We start from the raw sequence: 26,660 nt of genomic DNA on the forward strand, positions 1-26,660 counted from the left end.
AATTGCGCCGAAAATTGTAGTTGGAGAAAGAGCGATTCTTCGTCACTAGACCCTTAGGTGCGCGAGCTTTGGGAAATCGAGCGGGCGATTTCTTTCAAAACACTTTTCTTTTGCAGGACGTCACGAATGCCAGCAGTGGCGTCGCTGCGATCGAGGAGGAGGAGGAACAATTTTGTTTGGACAGCAATCATTTAGTTGTTAGATTATTGGTGTGTTCAACCACCCCCAACACTTCACAACGGCGAAGTTCAAATCTAAGAGGGGCTTAACGCCCAGACGCTGCAGGCGGGCACTGAGGTGCGTCGTTGTGGAGGGTTATAGTTTAAACCAACTGCAGACCTCTAGGACTCATCGAAATCTGAACACACGACACGCTTTTGTTTTAAAACGGAGCTGTTTTGCTATCACTGACGCCTTTGTACGCCCATACGCCCTGAAGCATAGCCACTTTCTCTAACGATGGTGATCAATTGTCGTGGGTAAGCCTCACCAGGCACCGTGCGGGTCTCATCATGCCACACCTCTTGGACATAACCGTATCTGTGTATTTGTGTATGAAATAAATTGAAATTGAAATTTAAGTGAAATAAAAAATTCAATTTCCCCTCTGTCTAACAACGATGGGAAAACGCGAAGCTCTAGTGCGTCTACCCGCGTCGAACCCGCCGAACCAACGCTAAATCCAAGCCAGGCAAACGATAAAAGCCAACGATCAAACGACAAAATCAACGACTAAAGCTTCACGTTTCCCCATCGTAGTCGTTAAACAGAGGGGCAGTTCATCTTTTATTTTCTCGTCCAAAAAATACAGTCGAAAAAGAAATAAGCATTGGCGTCTTGAAGAGTTGTGGCCAAACACAGACAGACAAAGAGATGGACGGGCGGAAGGAAGCACAGGCAGATGGGCGGATGGGTGAGTGGCTGAACAGAGTAACGGAGGGAGGGAGATAGAAAACGTCTGCCAGCTAAGGTCGTCGAAGATTAGCAAAGTCGAAAGCGTGAATAAGCGTGAACAAGAAAAGGCGTCGGCGTGGTTAAATGTTGGGGTTACTAAAATATTGCCATCATCATCGTCGTCGTCGTAGTAATCATCATCATAATCATCATCATCATCATCGGCTTATCTACGCCCACTGCAGGGCAAAGGCCTCTCCCATTAATCTCCAATTATCCCGGTCCTGTGCTAACTGCGACCAATTTATCCCCGCGAACTTCTTGATCTCACCTACCCATCTAACTTTCTGCCGTCCCCAGCCACACTTGCCTTCTCTAGGGATCCACTCTGTTACCCTTAATGACCAACGGTTATCTTGCCTTCGCGTTACATGCCCTGCTCACAACCATTTCTTCTTCTTAATTTCTACTAATATGTCCTCAGCACGCGTTTGTTACCTGACCCACTCCCCTCTCTTCATGTCCCTTAATGTTACACTATCATCTTCCGTTCAACTGCTGGCTGAGTCGTCCTCAATTTTAGTTGAACCTTCTTAGTGAGCCTCCAAGCTTCTGCCCCGCATGTGAGTACTGGTAAGATGCAGCTGTCATACACTTTCTTCTTCAGGGACAATGGTAGGCTGCTATTCATTATCTGAGAATGTCTGCCGTATGCACTTCACCCCATTCTGATCCTTCTAATTATCTTTGCCTCATGATTGGGATCCGGGGTCACAACTTGGCCTAAGTAGATATATTCTTTTACCACTTCCACTACCTCGCCCCCCATCCCAAACTGTTGTGCTGTGGCGAGGTTATTGATCATTACTTTAGTTTTCTGCATATTAATTTTCAGGCCCACGGTTCTACTCTGTCCAGTGCGGTAAGCATGCTTTGCAATTAGTCCCCCGAGTTACTTAGCTAGGCAACGTCATCAGCAAGTCTGAGGTTACTGAGGTATTCTCCATTAACCCTTACTCCCACCTGTTCCCAATCCAATGTTCTGAATACTTCGTGTAAACATGCTGTGAATAACATTGGAGAGATTGTGTCCCCTTGTCTGACGCCCTTCCTTATAGGTATTTTACTGCTTTCCTTATGGAGGATGATGGTAGCTGTGGACCCATTCGGTCTGAACTCCGGCTGAGAGAGGCCCCCTTTTACAACCCCAGACTCTTACTCGAGCGTCTACAGAGTCAGGGTCTGGCAGCTAGAGGATATTCCTTTTGGGGTTACCTATGACTTCAATGGTACCTTAACCCAAGCCCTTGCTATGCGTTCAGGGGATCTGAATTTGGAATGAGGGGCTCGTTGGTGAACACAAATAATAAGCCAAGAATCAAGAACACCAGGGAAGGCATTGGAGAAGTGGTTGGTCTCTTTTTCTTGTTTTTATTAATGTTTTACAAGCCTTATTGTACTGCTATCGCAAAACTCCAGCCCACGTTCTTTTAATTTAGAAAAAAAAAAAACGGCGAGTATATGTCTTGCCTGAAATATGCCAGGTGTTTTATTTTTGCTGGAAAATGTTGATAAGTAAGAAGTATGATTCCAGATTTAGAAGTTTGTAGACGTTTTGCCTATATAAACCTTTTGTTCATGAATTTGGCCTGGCGGCGAAATCGAGGAACAAGCAGGCTAAACTTTTCGGAGTTTAGATAGCCAAACAAAGAATATCGTCTTTAAAAGGGACGCCGCCAGTAAAGTGTCGCCAAACACCCTGAGGAGTTCTCCAGAGCGCGTTTCTTTTAAAAAAAGAAACCCAGCAGGGGCCACCCGGATTTGAACCGGGGACCTCTCGATCTGCAGTCGAATGCTCTACCACCGAGCTATGGCCCGCTGTCCCGTTGCGTCACTGCTTTCTTGGCTGCAAGTGTCGCCGAAAGACGATAATCTTCTCCCGCCTTTTCCACGTAACTGTTTCTCCCCCTTCCAACCCTCACGTCCTTTTCCTCTGCTTCCGGTCCTCTCATGATGAATGCAATGCAAATTGGTTACATGTGATTATATTTTTCACTATGTAGGATGTTCGAAGTGGATAAAGAGCTGGTACTTATAAAAAATGGTGTTGCATTGAAAATTCAGTTCGAAAAGCCAGGACTAACCTTTAAAAAAAAGCAAAAAAAGGCCATTCATTTGAGAGGCCGAAGAAAACGCACCCTGGTTTCTAGAACACCATCACCATCGTCGTCGTCGTCGTCGTCACCGTCGTCGTCGGCATTGTCTTGAGCCCCACCTTCAAAGCACTTCCGAAGCCTCGAAACTCTAGAGTTTTTTTGCAGGTCGATCCTCCGCCTCCCGCGTTTTGAGCGAAATGAAACTGAAATAGCTACGCTTAGCTTAGGCTATTTTATTTAGGTTGGGTTAACTTAGCTTGGGTTCAAGTTAGGTAAGGTTATGTCGAGTCACGTTGTAACATAATTTTTAGCTAGATGATGCTGAGGAGCGGCCAGCGAACAGACTCTCCCCTCATGGGAAGCGAGGACTGCATTGCTTGTCAGTGGTGGTCGGAGGAGGAGGTGGATAACTTTTATTGTGATCAGATAAGGGCGCTGTGGGTGGAGCGCTCTGATGGATGCAACGGTGGCGTAGAGGTAGAGCATCCGCCTCGCGTGCAAAGCTTCGAATGTCAGTGCCGGAAAATCCCCACCGGAATAAAAAAAATCCCCCCGCATTTCCCCGAGGGGGAGAATGTGAAAGTGCGAATGCACGGTTGTCGGCCCGCTTGCGGCGCTTGCGCTCGGCCCCCGCAGCCCACCGCCTCGCCGCCTTCTCTTCCATCTCTTCCATCGGGTTTGTAGTATCACGTGTACACCACGCAGTTATCAAGCCGCTATAACGCCGCTGAGTCGCCAACGCACGCCGCTGACGACGTAGTTTGAATGCGTTAAAGATATAAGGCGCGTCACTAACACTGATATCAGCGTGGCGTCCGTGGCTTAGTCGGTAGAGCGTCGCGCTGCGGCCGCAAAGTCCTCGGATCATCCACCGCCGGCGGCGGCGGCGTCCGCAGTGCTCCTCTATATTAAAAAAGAAACAGCATCCGGCGCCAGGTTTCGATCCGAGGACTTTGCGGCCGCAGCGCGACGCTCTACCGATCAAGCCACGGACGCGACTGTGATATCAGTGTTAGTGACGCGCCTTATATCTTTAACGCATTCAAACTACGTCGTCAGCGGCGTGCGTTGGCGACTCAGCGGCGTTATAGCGGCTTGATAACTGCGTGGTGTACACGTGATACTACAAACCCGATGGAAGAGATGGAAGAGAAGGCGGCGAGGCGGTGGGCTGCGGGGGCCGAGCGCAAGCGCCGCAAGCGGGCCGACAACCGTGCATTCGCACTTTCACATTCTCCCCCTCGGGGAAATGCGGGGGAATTTTTAAATATAGAGGAGCACTGCGGACGCCGCCGCCGCCGCCGGCGGTGAATGGTTTGGGGTCGCTTATAAAGTGCATTCGCACTTAAAAAAAAAGTCCGCGTGTTGATGGAATTCCAGATCGAGGCTTGGGGTGCGGCCTGACCCCGGCGACCATTGCCGGTAACCCACTCCCTCACCAGGGCAGGATTGGCCCCCCTGGTGTAGTAGTGGTCACAACCTCCCGTGAATACGCCAATTAAAATATTGTAATCAAAATAAAAAACACGAACAAAAAATTCGGCGCCAAGAATGCAAAACGCTTCGGAAATATAGCTCAAAGAAAAGAAGCTCCGCCTCTGTTGTTAGGGAAAATGCCTGGGCAAGCGAAGAGCCACGTGGGAAAGCCAGAGTGTGGCCGCAACTACAGCCAGCCGATCCGGCTTGCCATCTGAGCGCAATAACGCTGTTTGGCTGCCAATCACCCCGATAACACCAATGGGAAAACGGTACTAATCTAGTTATTTTTTTACTGCATGCTGTTGGACGAGTTGGTTCATGATCCCTATAAAATATAGCGCCAAAAATAGACACAGGAAACACAGAGAATGCACGGGACTAGCGTTCAAAAATAGAACACAAGACAAAAAAGCAGGGCGCTAGTCCTGTGTGGCATTTTTATCTCTGCATCAAAAGAAAAACACTTAATCGAGTTAGGTTGGTATTGGAGATACAACAGGTGTAGCCGCACAGAGCTTCATGTGCCACTCTCAAAGTGATCGCGCCGCAGTGTGCTGAGAACACCTGCTGCCTACACAGTCGGAGCACCGGACAGCTCCCGGGGCAGGTAATACATGTAGAAAAAGTACTTGAAAACATTTCACCCGCAGGACTATGACGGTTTTGTGTTCCTCGATGTAAGCAGTGTTAAGAATCTCTGCGGATTTCTTTTGTTTGTTGGGGGGAAGGGGGGGGGGGACGACATTTTGCGGTGCTGTGCTTTGTGGAGGGGCGTTCGAAGGTTCGAAGGTGTGTCTAGTATTTAAACGTACTTGGCATTCTCAGCAAACCTGTATTATGCAACACCTACTCATGGAATGTGCGTTTGTACGACTGCGTGATGTGTACCTGTTCGCGCACTCTTGGTGATAACTGGTGAGAAAAACTAAAAAAAAAAAGAACGCAAAGCATGATAAAGGTTCTACCTCGTCCAGGAGCGTCTTGAGCGGACCTGGCTCCTCCAGGATACGGAGTTTACTTGTATTTTAAAGAACATTTAAACAGGGATTACCTGGCCGAAATATAGAAATGGCATGATAACTCGAGTCTGGGGCAAGCGCGTCAGCTCGTGCATCGTTTTCGATACCATGTTGGCCCGGCACAAATCGCGCCATTCGTCGTATAGTAGGGGGTCACATGGCATGCGTTACTCGAAAGTGGCTGCGTTATTATGTGGCTGAGGAGACGTCAACGGCAGCCTGGCTATCTTTAACAATACGAATATGAAGTGCGATGGGTGATGGCAAGAATTATCGCTTGAATCTCCACAGTGGTTGTAAATGGGGCTATGGGGTATACTTGGTCACTAGTATGAAGTCTTGCCGGCCACCACTGCTGCTCGCGTGTTCTTCCCCTGTTTTAGGGGCACTCGGTCACTTTTATCTACGCTGCAGATGCTGATCGCAAACAGTTCGAGTTCATGCAATACAATGTATCTTTGTACTACGGCACACGCTTCGGGGCCCTATCGGGCAAGCGTACGCATGCTTCAGGATCTTTCTTCTCGGCCCATTTTTTCTCCCCCTCTTGCCAATTTATTTCAATGCGGTGCGCGACGTGGTCATTGCGTAAAACATCGCCGCTTCGGATGCGCTGGGCGTGGCAGCCGGGTCGCTGCACCACCGCCGTCGTTGCCGCCGCCGCCGCCGCTATAGTCGACATGCAAGCGCAACGTGCTCGTTACGGGCCCATCCCGCGCTCGTATATCTTGGGCAGCTTTACGGCAGATTACACGCCATGCTGTCCCGGGACACTCCCCGCAAGCGGACAGCATCGTCGTCCTCCCGCTTCCGATAATAGCGTCGAAATAAATTGTCGACACCGGGTCCCCTGGCAGGTCCAGTGTCAGCTGAGGGGGCGCGGCTCCAAAATAACATCTGCCGACAGTGGCCCCCCACTTTGTGGAGTAACCGCCGCAGTTTTAATGGTGGTTGCTCTGGTTAGCCAGATTGCGACATGCTCAACGAATTTCATTCTGCACAGGGCAATAAATGTACTACAGAACACCAGAATACAGCGACTCATGCCGAGCTACGAGTCCATGCGCTATCTGGGGGATCAATTATTGGATTACGGCTCTTGGCAACCGATAAACATTTAACGGCGAAGGAATCTATACGTGGCATTGCCAGCGACGCTGCACAGTAAGTATTACTATTTTCCTCGGCGTCTCCTACTCTCAAGGTTCAACGACCACATCGTCCTTGATGCTTTTTCTTTTAACTTTTTTGACTCAGCGTTGCCAGCGGTTGCACATTTTTTCTTGATGAATCCTTTCTCTTTTACGCATGAGTGCATCGTCCCTCACTTTGACGGTTCGCGTCGCGGGTGCATGTCGTGGGTGTATGAAGCTCGCTTGAAGCAGCAGCGCAGTGTATTCGTTCTCGGATTGCACGCGGCGTTGCAAGGCAACGCTCTATTGGAATGATGAAACCTCTCAATCAAGGTATTAGAGGGAAAGATTTCTGCGCGGGCAAAAAAAAAAGAAAAAGAAACGCGTTGCTAGGCAACGCCAAGGATAGTCGGTGTGTGCTACTGCAGACGGTAGCATTCGAAGCAGGTCGTCTGCTAATGTACATAACTAAGCGGCGCTCCGCCGCTCACACGATGCGGAAGTTATTCGACAAATGATGACATAAACCCTAGATGAACCGTAAGAGAATAATTAGGTAAACGTCGACTGCAGGAATTAGAGAACGAACGCTCACGCGAAATACGGATTCCCTTCGGAGGATGACCATGCATTGTTCTGAGTGCGAAAGCAATAAATTGCGCATTGAGTAAAAAGGCCGGAGTCGGCGTATGCGCGTCAGAAGGCGAGAACGGCTCTTAAGCGATTGTGAAGCGTTCCATAGCACTAGCTTCGTTCGCATTAATAAAACACAAGTACAGGACCACGTGGCTAGACATCGCCTGGGCATGAGTGGAGACACCTGGAAAGCGTATAATGTAGGCGTGAATATTATGAGTGTTCTGCTCGGCAGCCGCAACGTCACACGAAGAACGCGCCGCGCTGACTTCACACAGTGACGCAACAGTGTCATCTTTATCCGCAGAGCTACATTCCATAATACTAAGCGGCGTCCAATTGGACATCAGTGCTTTCGAACTGGCAAATCATAAGAAGTGCTTAGGCGTCTATCGATTTTTTTAAAAGCGAGAGCTGTCCTAGTTGGACCAATGGTGTCCTGACAAAAAAACTAACGTATTTACCAATAGACCAACTGGTCGACCGAAAAGCTCTCACAGGCTCTCTGGAGTCTGGACACACTGGGCGTGCCTGAAACCGGGCTTCCATTGTGTCAAAACGGTTACTCGAAAATCGCGAAAAAGGAACGGTTCTGAATAGGACGATACACGCATTGATCATGAAGAAGGGGTACAATAGTATAGTTTTACCTCATAAACCGCGTATCGGTATACATTTTGATCGTTCGCAGATGCGTGTGCTTAGTGCGCGAACAATGGTCGCATGGGTTGCCTCTTTGTTTACAATTCGGGTCTTCGAACGTTTGACGATCGATTGAACGCACATTAGCGAAGGTTGGACGCACATTTTGCGGGGATTTTGACGCACTTTTGACGTTTTGATGTGAGAAAGCTCTCGCCATTCTCTCAACGTTTTTTTTGGGAAAGGGATGGTAATTTTCTTTATTCGTGCGTGCAACGGGTGTGTAAATGCGCGTAAACCTTACAAACAGTGACACCAGAATAAGGCTTTGGTCTCGGATTACTGATCCCTGGCGCTTTCAAATTGTAATGCTCCCGCGTGTTTGGCCGTCTGCGCAGTGCGAAGGATTGAAGCAGTCTCGCGGTCACACAAAACTAGCTAAATTGCCGAACACGTCTGCATAAGAGGAACCTTTTTTTCGTGATAAAAAATACGCATTCAGAGCAATAAAAAATGGTCGTCGACCACCCGATCCGGTTGCAAGCTCCCGCCTTGCGGCTCAGGAGACTCCAGAAGAATTTGCCGAACGGGCAGCTCGACAATTCTTCCCTCTACACGATGTGCGCACACGCTCTCCTAAGATCTCCCTCCTCCTGCGGCAGACACGGACGGCCTGGAGACTCCGTTTACGCTTCCGGAACAACTCGCCGCTATTGAATGTTCCAAAAGCTATTAATAGAGAAGCCATGCGAGCCATCATCGCTCTCCCTCGCATCACCCCGATACCGGTCCTTCAGGAACAAGCTCAGCTCAGCACAATTGACGAGCTCATAAATCAATGTCGAGCTGCGCGACTGTCAAAGTATGTATGTCTGCAGAATGGCCATGCACTGTACGACCACTTCAACACGGGCAACTTTGCACCTCCGGAAAGTCAGGATGAGCTTCCACCCTGGGGTTATACGATTATAACCTTCAACAAAACAAGCCATCTGCAGAGAATGCGGACCAAGGAGGGTAAAGCGCAGCTCTCTCCCCTCCCAAATCACCCGGGACCAGACGACCAATGCCTCCTCTACACCGACGCTTCATGCACAGGAACGCATGTAGTCACTGCGTGGACCAGCCCCACTCATCCCAGCATCGAAGGCCGTATTCCCTAAGCCTCTGCCACATGCAGCCCAATCCTGCTGGAATTGCAGGCTATCCACGACGCCCTACTATGTGCAGCCGCTTCCAATGAAGACTTGAATACCATCAATCTTCGTACCGACTCTACGCAATTTATCCACTATTTGAAACAGGTTGCGCAGACCCCCATCATCTGCCAACGCATCCACCAGCTCCATAGACAAATGCCATCCAAAGTGGTTGTGTCATGGGTTCCTGGTCACACCAGTATTGCAGGAAATGAACGGGCTGACTTCCTGTCACACAACTGCCCGACCCCATCATCCCCCGCCCAGCTCCGAAGGGACCCATGGGCCACAAGAATGGCTGCAAAGGAGGATCTTCGACGCCGAACGCGTGCTCTCATACCTCCGTGTTCGGTTCTCCTTCCCCTCAATCTTACCAGGATGGAGGAGGTTGTAGTACGAAGGATCCGACTGGGCGTGGCTCTTACTCCTGCCCGCACGAGTGGATGGAAAGGGGATTACCGAGATCATGTGAAATGTCCAACCTGCTGTGAGGAAACGGTTCCGGCAGACCTTCACCACCTACTATGGACATGCCCTGGAACTAGGGACATTCGAAGAAAATGTTTGATGGCAGCAGGCCTAAATATGCAGCAAGACACGCATTACCATCGGTGGCTCCATGGTCCTGCCTACCGTTCCCTACTGGACTATATTCGGGAGGCCAACCTAGTTTCCTGGATATAGATCGGACCCGCTTGGTGTCTACTAAGCCTTGAGGCTATTAAATAAACGAACAAACAACAACAACAAAAAATACCCTATTCAGATCTTCCACAGGTTTGGTATAGCTTTACCGTTCGGTTCTGCTTTCTTTTTGTCAGGAATGTCATGAGGGAGTCCAGCAAAAAAAGAAAAAAAAAACAGCGTTAACTCCATAGCTGTGGTTCGTAAAACACCACTCTTAGACAGTAATGAACCAACAATGCCTATTCGCACACACACCCACCCATATTCAAATGTCCCCACGGCCTATCACGAGAAAGCCTTCTGGACTTCGTATCCGCGATTGTGTGAGACTCTAAAATCAACAACGTCTCCCTTACGGATCCGCATGGGGAACTTGACGTCCGGGCCAACGGCTGTTGGGCGCTAGTGAGGGCAGGTACCAAATATCACTCTTGTGAGACTTAATGATGATGGTTTTGATGGACAGCTGTTCTATAGGGGAAGGTGCAAATGGTGCCGAAGTTCCTCGAGAGACAGCGTCCGTAAGTCGCCTTTGCTAGACCTAACAGGGATGCAAATCCAGCTGAACTTTGCTTTATCATGGCACGTGGTCGGTTTGAGGTGATGTAAGAAAATGTTTTATCAAAGCAGAATATCATCCAACAATTCGGCACGGGACTTAATAAGCGGATTTGTGTGGCGCCCAAGCTGCCTGGGTTTCTCGGTTAACAGCAGCCGTTGCACGCGCGTGTGCTTCGATTCGGTAGTTGGCTCCGGACGCCGCTCACGATCAGTTTTGAGTCGGTCGTAAGCCGCGTCCGGACGGCCGCGTAGTAAAGAGGTTAAATAGGCAGGGACTTCGACTTCTTCCTCTGGAAGAGGTCGAAGGGCTTGATAGAACTCGCGTTTTCGAGAGGTGATCCCTGCGTATCGGAGCTCGTATTGGACCCGGAGGAACTGGACGGTTGGGTTGCGCTCCCATGTCCGAAGATGAGCAGCTGCGGTTCGAGATATGAACGCCGACCGCTTTTAGTGGTGTCTGGTGCTGGTTTCTGCTGGACGTGGATCCTGTTATAACGTCCAGTTATCACCATTTCGCAAAGCGAATACAAAAGTAACAATTTTCATTCAAGTTTACAGTGGAAGCAGAAAAGGAAATTGCATTGTTTTTGGTATCGCAGGCGGCGTTCTTGTGCACGCGCTCCCAACGAATTTGCAGTCCCAACGGCGTAAATCGCTGCGAGTGTTGATTATATACCTAACTGCAGTATTCATCATGCATTCGAGTAGTACGCTCTATCAAGCCGATATCGGGCTTCCTGTATGATTTTGCAATGATGAAACCCCAATTTCATCAAGTAAAGACGGCTCGAAAGGTCGATGTTTTACCCCCTAGGCGACCAAAATAAAATGGCGCTATTACTAAATACATCTAACTAACGTTTACAGAATTTGAATGCATGATTTTATTCTTTTTGATTCACATTACGAAGCAGGAGTGCCAAGTTATTTAATTTGTGTGATTGTGTAAATCCTGACACGATGCGGAGTCCACGTCGGCTGGAGCCACCGTTGCCTATGGATCCATGAAATGTTAGTGCTCCTCACCGTTGACCCCGGGAGCCTCTCCGTTGCGCCCCAACGAACGTCTCCTTCAGTGACTCTGAATAGAGCCATTCAGTCCCCACTACGTTACAATACGCATGTATACACAAAACAAACATGCCAAATCAAGGCAGATACAGCACTCAGGATAATGTAAATATCAGCCCACTCACCGTAGATGCGTAGCTCACGCTCCCCCTTGACCGTCTTGAAGCCCGGGCCCTCGGTGGACACTTCGCAGCCGTACATGCCCTCCGTGTTCAAGTCCGTCTTTTCCAGGAACACGTTGTTCTTGTCCGAGCGGGAGTGCTACGCGCAAAAAGAAAGCAATGGCGGCAATCAATAGAGCGAAACGCAAATGAGGCAGTCATCAAACGGAGCGTGCGTGAGTGCCATCAGGCCACAACAAGGACTTTTTTGAATATGAAATGCGAGGCCCGATATATTTGCGCGGAGCGAAGAAGGAACGTGCGGAATAATTTAACTCCGCATATTTTCCGGACATGGAATTACGGCGGCCACCGAAATCGGAAATCGAAGCCAGCAACCGCAGGGATCGGTAGCGGTGCACGTGGCCAAACTGTTTGATCCGTTCCCTGCAGCGGGCATGTGGGCCGAATCGGGGAGTAGGATTTTAGTGAAGGAAGCACCCTTTATCGTGTACCTTCGAGGAGCATGTGTTACGGTCGATGTGCTTGTTTGGGCAGCGAATACCGTTTAAACCCGAGAGCGTTACTTGGCTTGTTCTGGGGTAACCCCGCCGTTATCAGAAAGCCATGCCCGCGGCAGAAAAGCCATAGCAAAAAAAAAAAAATCGTGCCAATCTACCCTGTGAAGGTGGTGCAAAGCGAAGCTGTTAGCGACAATGATCACACATGCAACGTCACTTGAATTCACACACATGGCCTTACAATGAGAAAAGCCAGATACAAGTGAAATTCACTTAACCACATCATTTATTACTTCGAAGAGATATTCTTTGCTAAAGTTAAATCAATGCATGATTCACGAACGGTGGCTGGTTGAGTTGTATTGGTGAAGCACATGAGTGGAAACTCTTTTTTTTATAAAATAAAGGAAGCTCAAACCCTGTGTTAGACGAGGTCACTTCTCCGTCTCTTCCGCCGCCGATGGAGGCGACGATTTCGGCAGCAGAAACAGAGAAGTGGGATGTAATGCGTTGGTGTGAGCTTCCTTTAATTTTTGTAACTCCTAGCGCTTGCATAATGCGCGCACACGGCCGCTACACGTGCCGAGGGCGGAGCGCACAGCGGCGCGAGAGGTCGCATGACGCTATCACGTGGAATTCAGAGAGAACGCAGGGGATAAACCTGCAGATGTGCTAGGTGAGTGCACCGTCTGTTTCCCCCGTCTCCACGTGGGCTCATAGCTCAATAGGAAAGACAAGGGGCTCTCACTCAGTTGCTCTATTCGTTCGAGGTTCAATTCCTGGTGGTGCCAGTAAGTTCTTTTATTTGTTCGGGGGAGTTTTCTGTTGACACCAACGGTCGCGACAGAACCCATGAGGGGTAGAGGTAAGAAGCTTCGCTTTAAAACGGGACACAAATTGTTTTCATCTTCTCTGATGTGTTTCGCAGCGTCTGCTTCAGAAATAATTAAAAAACAAAAAAAAGGAGTGGGCGTTCCTAGGCAACGTCTAAGCTTGCGCGGAGCGACGTGGAAAAGTTTAGAGGGCTGCAGCGGCAGCTGTTCCGCTGCGTCAGTTTCCCGCAGGCGAAGTACGAGACTCTCTTATCGCAGCGAAGCGTTCATTCATTGCGCCGCAACCCTAAACTCAGCGACATAACTCAGGGCATACTGAATGAGATATAGCGCTCTCACACTGACGCATCATAATAATTGCTTACGTACCCCCTTACTTTCTGTTGCAACGAACCTCTTCGGGTTCGCTCTCAGTAATGTTCCGTGCGGGGTATTTTCCCTTTTTCCGGGAATTTCCGGCTGTAATTTTGGCCGAAAGGGTAAAAGGGAATCTTTAATAGATGCAGAGGATATTAGGAGTCGAGGAACAAAAAAATAAATAAAAATAGTGTCAGTAAACCGGACCTCACGTCATTTATTACTTTGTTTTCTTTTAAAAAGGTCCCTAACACTTCATACGATTTATATTCAAATACCCGCAGTACACTCTTAGGCAAAAAGGACTAAAAGTTCGTCCTTTCGGGGACTAACGGCCTCTGCCACAATCATTAGTCCCTTTGGGGACTAACTGCGAGGGGACGAACGGTTAGTCCCCCACCCGGATGGTCCGTTCCGATACTCCCCAAAGACGAACTGCGTGGAGGCAGAAAAAAGAAAAAAACTCCAGCAGCGGCAGGGATCGAACCCCTGACGCCCGGAATCATACAGAAAGAACCCGACGCGCTACCCGCTAGACCACGCCGCCAGGTGGTTCTGGCGGCAGATAATATTCAAGTGTACAGCCTGTAGTTCTGTGCACAACACAACAGATCCATTGCAACTGGTGCCCGAATTTCTATCTGTGCAAGCGAACGTGACCGCGTTTTGCGCCTTGCGCTTAGCGCTTCGCTAGGTTTAGGGACTATTGCTCAGTTCGATTCGAAGTAGAGCCTCACAACCATAGTTTTTTCGTAAATAACAATCAACTCGTCGTCGCCTAGTTGAGATAGTTAGCTGGGCGATCGGACGACTCATTTGTTTCCGCACAATTTAGCGCAAGCTAAGTGCTTTCTTAGTGTTCGATACATATGTTAATGCTATATGTAACGTATGTGAAAGGTGTCGTCTGTGTGAGTGTCAGAATAAGGAAACATGCCATATTTTCCTGCATCGGCGAAAGCGAATTCGGTGTTGCTTAGCCTGAATTCTTCAAATTCGCGTCGCTAGACGATTGCGACTGTGAAATGCAAGCGGGTTTTACAGCAGTTGCAGCATTGTCATAGCTTTGGTGCCCAAGGCAATTATGTACCGAGTGTAAAAGATAACTTCGAGACGCTTACCTGTAGCGAGCATTTTCGTTTTGCAGTTGTCATCAGCAACATGCGTTTTTTCTAGTCTGTTAAACATATACATATTCATTACGCTCAGGAATCCACTTTTGCTATTGTCACTAATTTTTGAGTTACTGTTAAGGCGCTTGAAAGCTTTCATTGGTCGTTATTATCTCGCACGAATCGTATGCAACACAGCGTATCAACATAACCTCGCCGAGAAGCGTATGACAATCGCGTTTCGCCGCTCCTTGCCATTACCCGCCGCTCTACTAACCCTGGGCGATTTTCTTATAACGAACATCAATATTTTCTCCCGTGGCACCATCTAAAGCACCCAGTGAGTGCAATGCCTTGTGTTTTGGAAATATAAAACTATTCGCAGACATATGCGCGAAAGGGCAACGACGACGCCATTAGGGGATTAACAACGCAGCAAAGAGACTAACTGCATGCGTTTCGTCTTCCCGTTACTCCTTATAGATCGGCGGGGACGAACAGTTAGTCCGAATTTATGCACACGGCACGTACTGTGCCGCAGATACTCCCCTTGAAAATGAACGGTCGCCCGCGAAGACTAACGGCTGTATTTTAGTCCCTATTTTAGTCCTTTTTGCCTAAGAGTGTAGTGTTCCCGCAAGCCGCAAGCACCCAAGACCGCTTCCATTCCGGTTTCTAAAACAGGAGGGTGCATAGAGGAAAGAATACTCCACGAGGAAGAACTAGTAAAGCATGAAGTAACGGCGGCTCAAGAGCTGGAGCCTGTTCGCATGTATTCCTGACCAATATACAAAAGAGTATTTCGGGTGCGCCTTAGACCACGTCCTGTCAACAAGAGATGGCACCGGCAGTCCTGGCGCTGAGCTAAATAATTAAAAAAGGCAAAATAATTTCGTAAAGTCCTAAACGTAGGCGCATAAAACTAAATCAATTCAGCATAACTTGACGGCAGATATGGTTAACGCTGAAACTCTGATTCCCTGAACGACGTCTGCGTGCGGAAGGCTATGTAAAGTAGACGTAGGTGGCTCTAGCTAATAACCCAAACCGAACAGGAATCCACGTAAAGATCGATCAGCTGCAAACAAAATTACCCCACCTTCCCGCGAGGGGAACCCTGTGGAGATGCGACGCCACAGCGAGCATCGGCTGCTCCCTTCAACCGTTTGAGTTCGGTATCACGTTTACGAAGTTCGGAATCGGCTGCTCGCTTCAATCGTTTGCGTTCTGCATCACGTTCACGCCGCTTCGCAGCCTTGTCTTCAGTGGTGCTAGCATTCCTGTTATCACAGTGATCTGTGCTTGTTACGGTTGCGCGGGCGATAGCAGAATTGTTAGGCTCCATTCAACGCATCGATGGAAATCGGAACGCCAGTGCTGGAACGACCGCGGCTATGACGCAACGTGGCGCAGCTATGACGCAACACAATCCAACACAATCCACTTTAATCCAATCCAATCCAAATCCAATCCAATCCAATCCAATCTAAACCAAGCCAAGCCAAGCCAAGCCAAGCCAATCGAATCCAATCCAACGCCCCTCGCGAGAGAGTGTTCGCTATCGGAGAGGAGAGGGGGTGAGCGGCGGAGAGCGCAGCTCGCGCGGCGAGGAGAATGGGGGAGGGGTGTGGACTGACAACAACAACGCCGTATGGAGGGACAAGGCGAGAGAATGAGATGCAGTCGCATCTAAAAGAGAACGCAGGGAAATTCGCATGTAATTTTTGAGAAACTCGCGGGAAAGATAGCTAGAAATGGGGAATTTTTGAACTTAGAAATATGAATTTTCACCCCCAATACGGAACATCACTGTTCGCTCTCTGTCGGTGGGTACTAAGGCTTGCTCCTTATAAAGACACGATCATACACGTAAAAGGCGCAAGTGGATAACGCAGACTAAAGTACAAGTACTGAAAACGCTTCTAGCGCCTCTTTTGTATTTCGCTTTATTCGGTGCTTGATTCAGTCGTGTCTAAACGCAGCGATTAGTTTGACGGCAAGTACTGTCAGACAAGTGTATTTTGTTTGAAGGGCCAACAGACCCATTTTCTTCTGTGTATGCATTTCTCGCAGACGTCGTTATTGACTTCCAGCCTCATTTGCGACGTCCTTGGTGGGCCGTGCGCTCGTATCGATGCACTCTGGCTACCACACTCGCTTACGTCGCACGGGACGTGTTGATGTGGTATGTTAATGTAAGGGCCGTAGATCCGTATCAAAGAGCCAGTACTACAGGGAACCGCTCGAAATAAACATTATGTTAATGAGGTGTCAATCCGTTCCCCCCGACGCGCGACGACCGATCCACGCGTCCGAACCTTGTGGCCTCGTCGCGGCGAGGTCCCGCCACTGTGACCGCTCTAACGACGTCGCGATCAAGCGAGGACGACGCACAAGTCGCCCAATATCAGCGAGGTCAGCCACGCGGTTGCTTCTAGGAGGCCAAAACAAGCGATAAAAACAGTGAAGGAGGAGAGCGAAAGGGAAGGAAAAGCTGGAAAGCAACCATATATTCTCCCTGCGGTAGGGTCTCGCGAGAGGGAGTATATGTTCCGCGAAAATAGGGTCTGATTGGGACAGCCGCGATATTTACTGCGAGCCGAGAGGAAGGGAAAGGCTCGCTGGGGTTAACGGAAGGGTCGAAGGCGCAATGAAAAGAGGGAAAAAAGAATGGATGCACACTCGCCGGCCTGCTCGTAAACGGAAGGGCTTCCTGCATATTATGCATGAGGTGTAAGCGGCGCCTCTTTGTTCCCATACGGAGGCCAGTTTATGCGTGCCCATAGCAGCCACGGTGAACTACCACCCTCTTCTTTACTCAGGGCAGCTGCGTTTGTTTTTGTTGCCCCTTCCTCTTGTCCTTTTTTGAAGTAAGGCTTTATCAGTACACGCAACCATGTTCGCGACGTGTACGGTCAAGTCGAATCATGTGCATGTTGCTAAGGGTGTCCTGTCGGCTTATCAGCGACCTGTTTGTTGACAACGTTTGAAATGGTCGAGAGCAAAAATTTGGGCTCTTTGCAGGTTGCTCGGTGGTGCGCTAATGGAAAGCCAATTTTCGCCATCTAGAAAGGCCGATTAAAGGGGTCCTGAAAGGCGTCTGACCATACTAAATGAACTAACGCAATCGGGTGGTCAACGTCATCTGTGCAAAGTATAACATTTTTACGTGCAGCGGAAAGCTCGCACTCTCGTTGCAAAGTTTGTTGCCGCGTTCCCACCCTTTCCAGGGTGTTTTTGGGCTCCCACATCTTCCCGCTTGTAGTAAGGCATATATTGTCCCATGTGCGCCAAGAAGCAGAAATCTTGAGACTGGACGACTTTTTCTCTCACTTCGGGCAAAGAGAAGCGCCGTCCGCTCAGCGTCGACTGGTCGCGGCGGCGCCTTTGGTTAATTAGGGATTTCTGCAGCACGCTTAATACTATCGTGTTCATCCACATTTATCTCTTTTACTCTATTACCACGCTTCTCTTTAAGGCACGTTGGCTAGGCCGACACGATGATGACACGACGGCGACACCGACGTTCGAGTTGGCAGACTGCCTTGTTGCACGACGCCGACGGCGACACGAACACGCCGGCCGATCGAAAGCCCGCGTGATGTGTCTGGATCGCTGGCCAAAGACGCCGACAACACCGATCGGCCAAACAGTCACCGGGAATCGATCGAGAAGGGAAAACTGCGCCCAGACAACATCCCTGTCGTAATGAATGCGGCTAGGTTCTGTTAGTTCCTAGAGTGTAATAAATATTGCAAGGTCCATGAAGTTTATACAGCTGAACACATGCGATCCGTATTTAGACTTACGACGCTTAGGCCGTACGCTTTGGCGACAATTTGTTCCCCAGAGTTGCGAACTGCTCATTCGTGTGCGACCAGGTACGCTTATTGAAAATATGGGCTCAGTTAAAAGCAGAAGAGGAGTTACGGTAGATTTATTGGGTAATAAGGAATCAATATCGACCAAAGTTTTAAGCGTAAAGCGTAAAACAAAAGCACAGAGACCACGTTCCCGCATGTTCCAGCTATGGTGGAGGCGTCATGGAACCTTACTGTGCAACTATTATTCAATAAGTGTTCAGTTAACCAGCCACGAATCTTTGAAATCAGATTGAAAGCATCGATGGGTGGGGTAATCAATGTAGTCTACAGGTTATGTCACCACAATCTCCAGATATTTTGTGGCGGACCGGACTAAAGCTTTGCGCGCGCTCAGTCAGTGTCACCGGTTCGAATCCCCACGGGGTGTTGCTTTTTCTTTTTCGTCAGCGGGTTGCAGGATTCATAAGCAACATGACAAAAAAAAAACGGTACAAACGGAACGCAGAAAATTGGGCCCATCTCCCCGCGAGGGGGACTCGAGTAAATGCGTCGCATAGGGGGTGGGTGTATTGCGTTAACGTTTAGTGTTTGGGGAGGTGGTGGTAGTGAATGCGTTGTATCAGCACCTTCTTGACGTAGTTTGAATGAGTCAAGGATATAAGGTGCGTTCGTAGCCTCCCATTCTGTGTCGGCTTTGTGGCGCAGTGGGTAGAGCACCATGTACATTGCGTTCCGCCCGCAGGGTCGAGGGATCGAAACCAGGCGCCGGATAGTATTTTTTTTTAATATAGTGTAGGGGGAGGGGTGCGGACAACGACGGTGCGGACTACGACGGACGTCAACGCGGGTGACATCGTGAGTAACTGAAATGCTCTGCATTTAAAACTCAGAGGCCCCGTCCCAGAGCAATTGTGCGGTGCAGAATATCGCAGCAGCAAAGGGCGCCCGTAAGCGGAAGTTTTCGCAGACATCACCGAGAAGCGAGGCATCATGGGCAGTTACGGTCGCGAGGTAAAAGGAGGTGGACGAAACGAGGGTACCAGGGGGAATCGCGGCGCGGGCGAAAATGCAATGTTTTGATTTGCAATAACTTCACTAATACGCATCGCTTTAACAAAATTCTTCAAGGAGTTGATTACCAGGACATTGATTTATTTGAAAATGCGAACACTCATGCATCGGCAAAACTTCTTTTAGGGCCCCTTTAACGACAGTTTTATGAATAATTCTCAATGGCAGTTGAGAAGTGAGAGTTCCCGACACACACTAAATAACACAAGTACAAAAGGGCATCTGATTTTCGCATCTGTTTACCCCTGTTACGCGAACTTTTGTGGCTGAGGGAAATTTTGAATATCCGGCTTGAAACGCAACATCGATGGTTTTTTTTTTGTACCTTTCTGTAATTACAAAATTGGACTTTTTTGCCATTTTCTGACTGCGTTTTTCTTTTTTTGGGTGTTGGGAACAAACGACAATTTTGGATGAAAACTTTATACCTTTCTTATTTTGGTAGTTCAGCTCAAGTATTTATTGTTTTGATGTTTTCTTCCTACGACATGTAAATTACATTTAAAATATTATAGCGATAAAATATCTTCACTTCTCCACGTACACATTGTTGCCTAGATACAACGTATTACACTTTTTGAGGCTGGGGTTCTCGGCAAGCAATGCTTACACAACAAAAAATAAAAAAATAAAACTGCTCTAACAACGTACAACGATGAACGATGCGCCTCGGCCATGCACAAGCTGCGGGTAGGGGGCGAGCAGTGGGAAGGGGTGTAGGCGTCGCTTGCTCCTTCGATCATTAAGCCGTTCACTTCGTCTTCCATAGTTGATATACTCTGCATAGGTACTACATCACATACTAGGAGGTTAGGAGAAAAAAAAAAAAAAACCGGAGGAGGGCTCGCCATGTGCCCTCATCTTTGATCTGAATTTTACTTCGCCTTTGGGAACGTTGTGTCTCAGGCGCATTTCTACTTGTAGTAAGGACCTTCGCTATATTGTGGCGACTACAACCTGGTAGGGAATGATAAGTTTGGTCGGAATGAAAGTGGGTAGTGAAAAAAAAAAAAAAGACTCAACACTTCAAGGCGTTGCCGTCCCAGCATACGAGCGTGCACACATCGAAGTAGCCTGCATCAACGAGCTTGGCTACGGTATCTTCGCAGGCAACTGAACGCAGGTAGTGACGATCGAGCGAATGATGGGATGCACAGGGTTGGTCACCCAGAGGGGATGAAAGCCACGGCTGAGGCCTGGCACCCCGCCCGTGCTTTTGGTTCCGAGAGCGCTGTCATTAATTAGTGGGGCAACGGGGGTAGTGGCGCCACGCCCCTGGCGTCGCGCTGGCCCCCGGGGCATTTATTCCTCCTAATTGCGGCGTACCTCCGCCGAGTAGCTGGACGAGGAGAGGAGTACGAAACCATAATAACAGAGGGCGCATAGCGAACACGAGGTGCACAAACATGCTAGCTCGCGATCTGTGGCAGGCTCGCGCCGATGCCGATGACTCGAGGTTCTCTCTCTCTCTCTCTCTCTCTCTCTCTCTCTCTCTCTCTCTCTCTCTCTCTCTCTCTCTCTCTCTCTCTCTCTCTCTCTCTCTCTCTCTCTCTCTCTCTCTCTCTCTCTCTCTCTCTCTCTCTCTCTCTTTTGTGCAGCTGTGGCGCACGCGACAAGGCACGTGCGAGGGCTTTCTTCGGGTGCTTTACGACCTGCCAAGTTGCATGAGCTGCACGGGCGGATAAGCAGGCTCAGGGGCAAACGTCACATGTCATGCCTTCATTTAAGAACGCACTTTGCAAATTCATTTACGACATGGTTTCTTCGATGCCTGTTGGAAGGAATGCCTGGCCGACGCAACGAGAATGACGTCACGTACATGGGGCGAGGAAAAAGTTTTTTATGGTCTCCTCGGCGGCCCAGTACACACCAGAGTATACCACAATAGCCTTCAATACGAAACATGAGAATACGACTCGAGGAAGAAGCACAAACAAACAAACAAAAACATTCAAAAACGCGCCGAATATACACGGGGGTAATATAAAGGGCCGTAGTGAAAGGCTGCAGCTTAATTTTGGCCATTCGGGCATCTTAAACGTGCGCCGAAATAGCAATACACAGGAGTGTCTCGCTTTCCGCCTCCCCTTAGAAAGCAGTCACTACGGTCGGGATCGAACCCACGACCTTGAGCTCAAGCAGAACATTGCTGTAGCCACTCAGCCAAAAAGAAGCGGGAACGGAGGAGCTGGAGCGATGCCGTGTTCTTAAGTGCTGGTCCTCCTTGACTAAATGAAAGCAGGCACGCTTAGAAGGCACAAGCACTGCGCAGTAATAGCGCGACACGGCGGGAAGCTAGCTTTGTCGTTACGTCGGGGTCGCGCGGCGCGAACAGAATGATAAGCGGCTCACTCGATTATCGCTCCTGTTCTCGCGTCTGCTTACTCCCTTCTGTTCCTGCCTAGCGTTAGTGCACTTCGCGTGTAGGTATTTTGTACTTGGCTACCTCTCCTGCCAGGGGTAATAGTGACCTTTGTTCCCCCTATGGTATTGTGACATTATTGTTAGCAGGGATGGCGTCATCTGACATTTTCAGTGCCGGCATACCGTCATTCGTACGAAAGGAACCATGATACCCTTAAGACTAATAGAAACAGGAGATTTCGCTTGTTTATGCGTAATATATTTCCTTTCAAAGAGCAACAACGTTTATCTCCAAAGGTGTTCATACCTATATAAGCAATAGTGGAACCTTTATGTAAAAGAAAACCACATCGTAGAACATTGAGTGCATCCAACAAAAACAATGCAGCATATACAGTGTAACTTGGCCTAATTTATAGTTCGTTTGCTACGTAGTTAACAACTGTAACAGCGACACGCAGGCCTGCCGCCGGATTATTTTTAATATGCTGCATTCAGATTCTGTCCTGTAAGAACGATCTGGTGTGGGCCCGCGGGTCTACGTTTTTATGGCCTCTTATTTTTGTTGCTTTTTGCATGGTGTAAATAAGCTTTGTTTTTGTTGTGAAGGGGAAAAATAATTTAGGGACGACGAAATAATGCAGATTCGAGCCAGTAATATATTACATGGTGCTTTCATGCATCAATGATTTTAAATCACGGGGCAATATAAGCCCTTATTAAAAAGAATAAACAGCGCAGAACAACGACACAGACAACAGACACAACGCAGTTCTGTGTCCGTTCGTACCGCCCTTCTTGTATTTCGTTGTTCTGAGCTGTTTGGTCTGTTTAAAGGAGCCATGAAAAGAAAATGCAAGTTGGTTTTATTCGAAAGATTTCGTGTTTTATAGTGCCCCCAGCGCTTGTCCGGATACAGACGGTGCTTTATTCACTGAGAAATTAAACAATTTAGGTTAAAATTTTGATTTTCCCGCTCAATCGTGCGTTTTCGTGGTCCCAAATGACATCACAGGAACCGACCGCTCTGCAGCCTAGAGTACCTTCATTCACGCATCCGCCGTACAGGGTAGAGACGCGTATACGCTGGCGCCGCCATTTTCGGTTGCTCGCTCGCCGCCGAAGCAAGTCATTGTGTCAAAACCGCGCTAAAATTATCGCCGCAACGCGGTTTACTGAAGAAGTTTGAATCATATTGTCTGTTTCCCGTTGCTAGGTCTCGTGGGAAACGAAAAGAATAACGCGTTGAGCCCGTTGGCCTAATTGCGGCGGCACGGGACCGTTCAAAGGTTGTCTCCACCCTGTACAACGGTGTTTGTTTGTTCCCGCGTGGTGTTGCATAGTGGTGCTGCATACTTGCTCCCCCTTTTGCTACTCTCCCAATCACAGCTGAGCATACCGCAGGCGTGAAAAGCTAAGCTAGGCAGCGATGGCGAAAGAAGCGAATATATGCCAGTGTTCCGACGCTAACAGGTTGTGGGGAATAGCTGGCAACAGTGCGAAAACCACCGCCAAAGCCGCCCCTGCTTACTCCACAGCTACTGTTGATGATATTGATGCATTTGTATATGAGAGTGATAGGAATGCTGAGCTAGTCACTTGTTTAGTTCCTTCTTTCGTAAATTAGAGACACGTATTACGTGGTACTGAAAATAAGTATACAAGCATGTCTCATTAGTTAGTTTGCGAGTTAGTCAGTTCGATAGTTAGTTATTTAGTGAGTGAATGAGTTTTAAATGCATAGCATTTTAGTAACTCACAATGTCACGCGGCGTTCGGCCTAGTCCGCAGCCAGGCCACTACACTATAAAAGAAACAACAGTTTCCGGCGCCCGGATTCGAACCCATGACGCCGCGGGCGGAACGGCAAGTGCCGGGCGCACTACCGATTGAGCCACGCAACCAACACGGATTTCGATGCACCGATAGCGCCTTATATCCTTCACTCATTTATGGTTTGTTTCGAAAGCGCCATAAGTTGTCACGCGCCTCCGCAAGATGGCGACACAGGTTCCGCGATCGAGACTATGATCGAGAGACCCGCCATAAGTTGTCACGCGCCTCCGCAAGATGGCGACACAGGTCCCGCGATCGAGACTATGATCGAGAGACCAGCAGCGCTGGTCGCGTCTCGTGCTGCCGGGACGCCCCGCTGTAGCCCACCGCAAATTTGATGACGTGCAGCGTGTAACAAGAAAACCAACAACCAATACGTAATCCATACGACTTGCCGGCGCACCCCCTCGGAAATGCTGTGCATTTGATCGTGCCCCTCGCGAGGGGGATGTTTTTCTGGTTAGCTATCTGGTTGGTTGGTTGGTTGGTTGGTTGGTTGGTTGGTTGGTTGGTTGGTTAGTTAGCTAGATGGTTAGTTAGTCAGCCAGTTAGTTAGCATCACTTTACAAAATTAAGTCCACCCGCTGCCTCTGTTTGGGAAAGTGTCATCGCGACAAGAGCCGAATTCCGGCTGACACACAGACGGCCACTCACGTCGACGAAGGTTCCCAGGAGCTCGTAAGACTGTCCCGGCGGCACGTCGCTGGGCAGGTATCGGTAGAACTCGACGTTGTTCTTGTACCACTTGACCGAGTAGAGCTCGGCGCTTTCCAGGTCGTACTCGCATCGCAGCTGAACGGGCTCGCCACTGCGCACGGCCCCCGGCACGTGCAGGTCCACGAGCCGCAGGCAGAGACCGCCTCCTGAGAAGAAGCAAGAACAAACGAGGAACGAGCGGTGAGTGCCTAAGATCACAACCCGGACGCATGTCTGAAACAGTGTTTGCTTTTTAAGGCGAAAGGCTGATCTCCACGTTTATAGGCCGCGTTGTGAGGCACCATAAATCAGAGAGCGCACCGGAAAAGGGAAACACCAGCACCGGAGGAGGGCTCTGAGAAAGGGCGATGGGCTGTAGAACGTTCTAGACGTGACTGCTAAACGTCAACGCGAGGAAACACAGCTTCATTTCTCACCGCTATGGGTGACGACGCACAAGGGCCTAGTCGCGGGCGGAGAAGAGCGAGAAAGTACGCCACGGCGGAGGAGAATAAAGGAGCTCGAAATTCTGCTTGTCTTGTCCGAACCGCCGTCAGGAATAAGCGGCTATCGATGAAGCTGCAGCGGCGGCCCGACGAGAGTAACATGAAAGTTTAACAAAAAGTTCTGCAGCAGATCAAGAGAACGTTTTAACTCCTTTCGCTTTCAGATCCTTGGAAAGATCTAAGCGTTCCCTGTAATTTTTCTCAACTCCAGGTTAGAAAATCCCCCCCCCCCCCCCCCCAAAAAAAAAAAAAAAAAATTGGCCGCGTATCTGCTCCTTTTGTTGCAAATGTCGTCAAAAGACGATACACTTTGTAGGCATCCAAGGAAATGCCCCCCTTCGCTTTCCCGCTCACCTCTCATGCTGTTCCTGTTCCGTCGCCCTCATCCAAAAGTAAACACACTAAAGGTTTGCTCAAGGCAATTTGAATTTACCGCGTTCCACTGCTACAGGCCGGGTTCCTCGATGCCAGCGCTGCAGTACGGCGGAGACGCGCGTGAATGGAGGCGTCCGACTAGAAGGTTTATAGAGCCGCGTGGCCGTGCTCCACGTGCGTTCCAAGCAGAACGTCGAACCTAGCTAGTGGAACCTTTTGTTGGTGTTGCCGCGTGATTTTTCATATGCCGCCAGGAGGTGGCGGTTTTCTGCAGTAGATGTAGAATATAATTTGCTATCGAAAAACCAAGCACCCAGGAATTTTTTAATAAAGGAACACTGTAAATATCCCTTGTGTACTAATTTCCTGTCTTATATTTGCGTAATGCCTTGTTCTTGTTCAACAAAGTTGACAAGTATGAACATATAAACCGGGCTCAGACGTTTACATTTGGCTGTGAGTATATAAGACTATTGCGCAGTAAGAATTTTACTTTGGCCGGGTGGCTGAATCGAGTTACAGACAGACAGACGGACAGACAGACAGACAGACACAGACCAAACTTTCTGGGTTTAAGTAGCCCAAGAAAGACTATCGTCTTTAAAAAAAGTGAGCACTAGGAGCACATAGCTGCTTAAAAGATGGTTGCAAAGCCTCGTAAAAATGAAGAAAGGTATGGCGTTGACCCCAAGTTTTAGAGCATAGCTCGAAATGAAATCAGCAGGGCAGATTTTTGACCACGGTGTCAATGTTTGCATGCGTTGTCTGCTAGGGCTGCTTTACTTAACGTGTATAAGACAAAATGTGCGTCTCGTAGGCCCCACTCTTTCCAAACAAATTTCGAGCACAAAACCATTTGAGAATCTCACACGGACATTAAACGCAATAGCAGTCGACTACATGCATGAACGATTCTGGCCATCTATTGGTGCGTAATGGCAACTTCGCTTTCTTCAAATGCGTTGGTAGAAGAAGCCCATGTTGAGCCAGAAATGGCATAGAAATGAGCTTAATCTAACTGAATTTACAAATTTTGAAAGTTGTTGTTTACCCCCCAATTTTTCAGAATTCCGATTACTGGGTCCGATAAAGTTAAGCAAGGGGTCGGAATGAGTATCATAGAGAAGGACGTGCGTTAAATGAGTTTCACGTAGGTTTTATAAAGGCCCTTTTATTTTCTTGGTGCAACAAGTTTGCTAAAAATTATTCTTTAAAAAAGTAAACAAATTGCAAGCTAGAAAACGAATGGCTGGCGAGGTTGTGTGAAAGTTTAAGGAATAAATTATTGAGATGAAGAACAGTGGTACTGTCTCTTGGGAGGCTTTCCTATGGGAGGAAGGAAGAGAGGGGGAAAGGGTTAGCGGGAAAGAAAAAAGGAATTGTCAGTACCGCGACTCGTGCGTAAAATTTTCTTTCGTTAAAACGACAAGTTGTGGCTTATAAAAGACAACACAAGTCCCTTGAGAAGTGGACCCGAAACAAACAAGTATAGCGGACGAAGAGTTCATTGCTCCTTAGTACAGTTTTTGCTATACGCAGAAAAAAATAGCAATGGCGAAGAAAACCCGAAGAGCCACAATGGGAGAC

General features: G+C 48.7%; 1 protein-coding gene and 1 non-coding gene across 2 annotated transcripts in view; both read right to left on the reverse strand.

The window, feature by feature from the left end:
• Positions 1–26,660, reverse strand: part of LOC144169598 (cell adhesion molecule 4-like) — a 386,778-nt gene that overhangs the window by 39,854 nt on the left and 320,264 nt on the right. The window contains exons 2-3 of the mRNA XM_077698843.1: positions 24,151–24,359; positions 11,603–11,738 (exon numbers count right to left, since the gene is read on the reverse strand). Coding sequence (XP_077554969.1) covers positions 11,603–11,738; positions 24,151–24,359 — 345 coding nt within the window. The remainder of the gene's footprint in view (positions 1–11,602; positions 11,739–24,150; positions 24,360–26,660) is intronic.
• On the reverse strand, positions 2,701–2,772 carry Trnac-gca (transfer RNA cysteine (anticodon GCA)). Its single transcript has one exon. It is a non-coding gene; the product is annotated as a tRNA-Cys (tRNA).

The sequence above is a fragment of the Haemaphysalis longicornis genome, unplaced genomic scaffold (assembly GCF_048455015.1).
Source record: "Haemaphysalis longicornis isolate Haplotype H1 unplaced genomic scaffold, Haemaphysalis longicornis Haplotype H1 scaffold_2, whole genome shotgun sequence".
Classification (NCBI taxonomy): Eukaryota; Metazoa; Arthropoda; class Arachnida; order Ixodida; family Ixodidae; genus Haemaphysalis; species Haemaphysalis longicornis.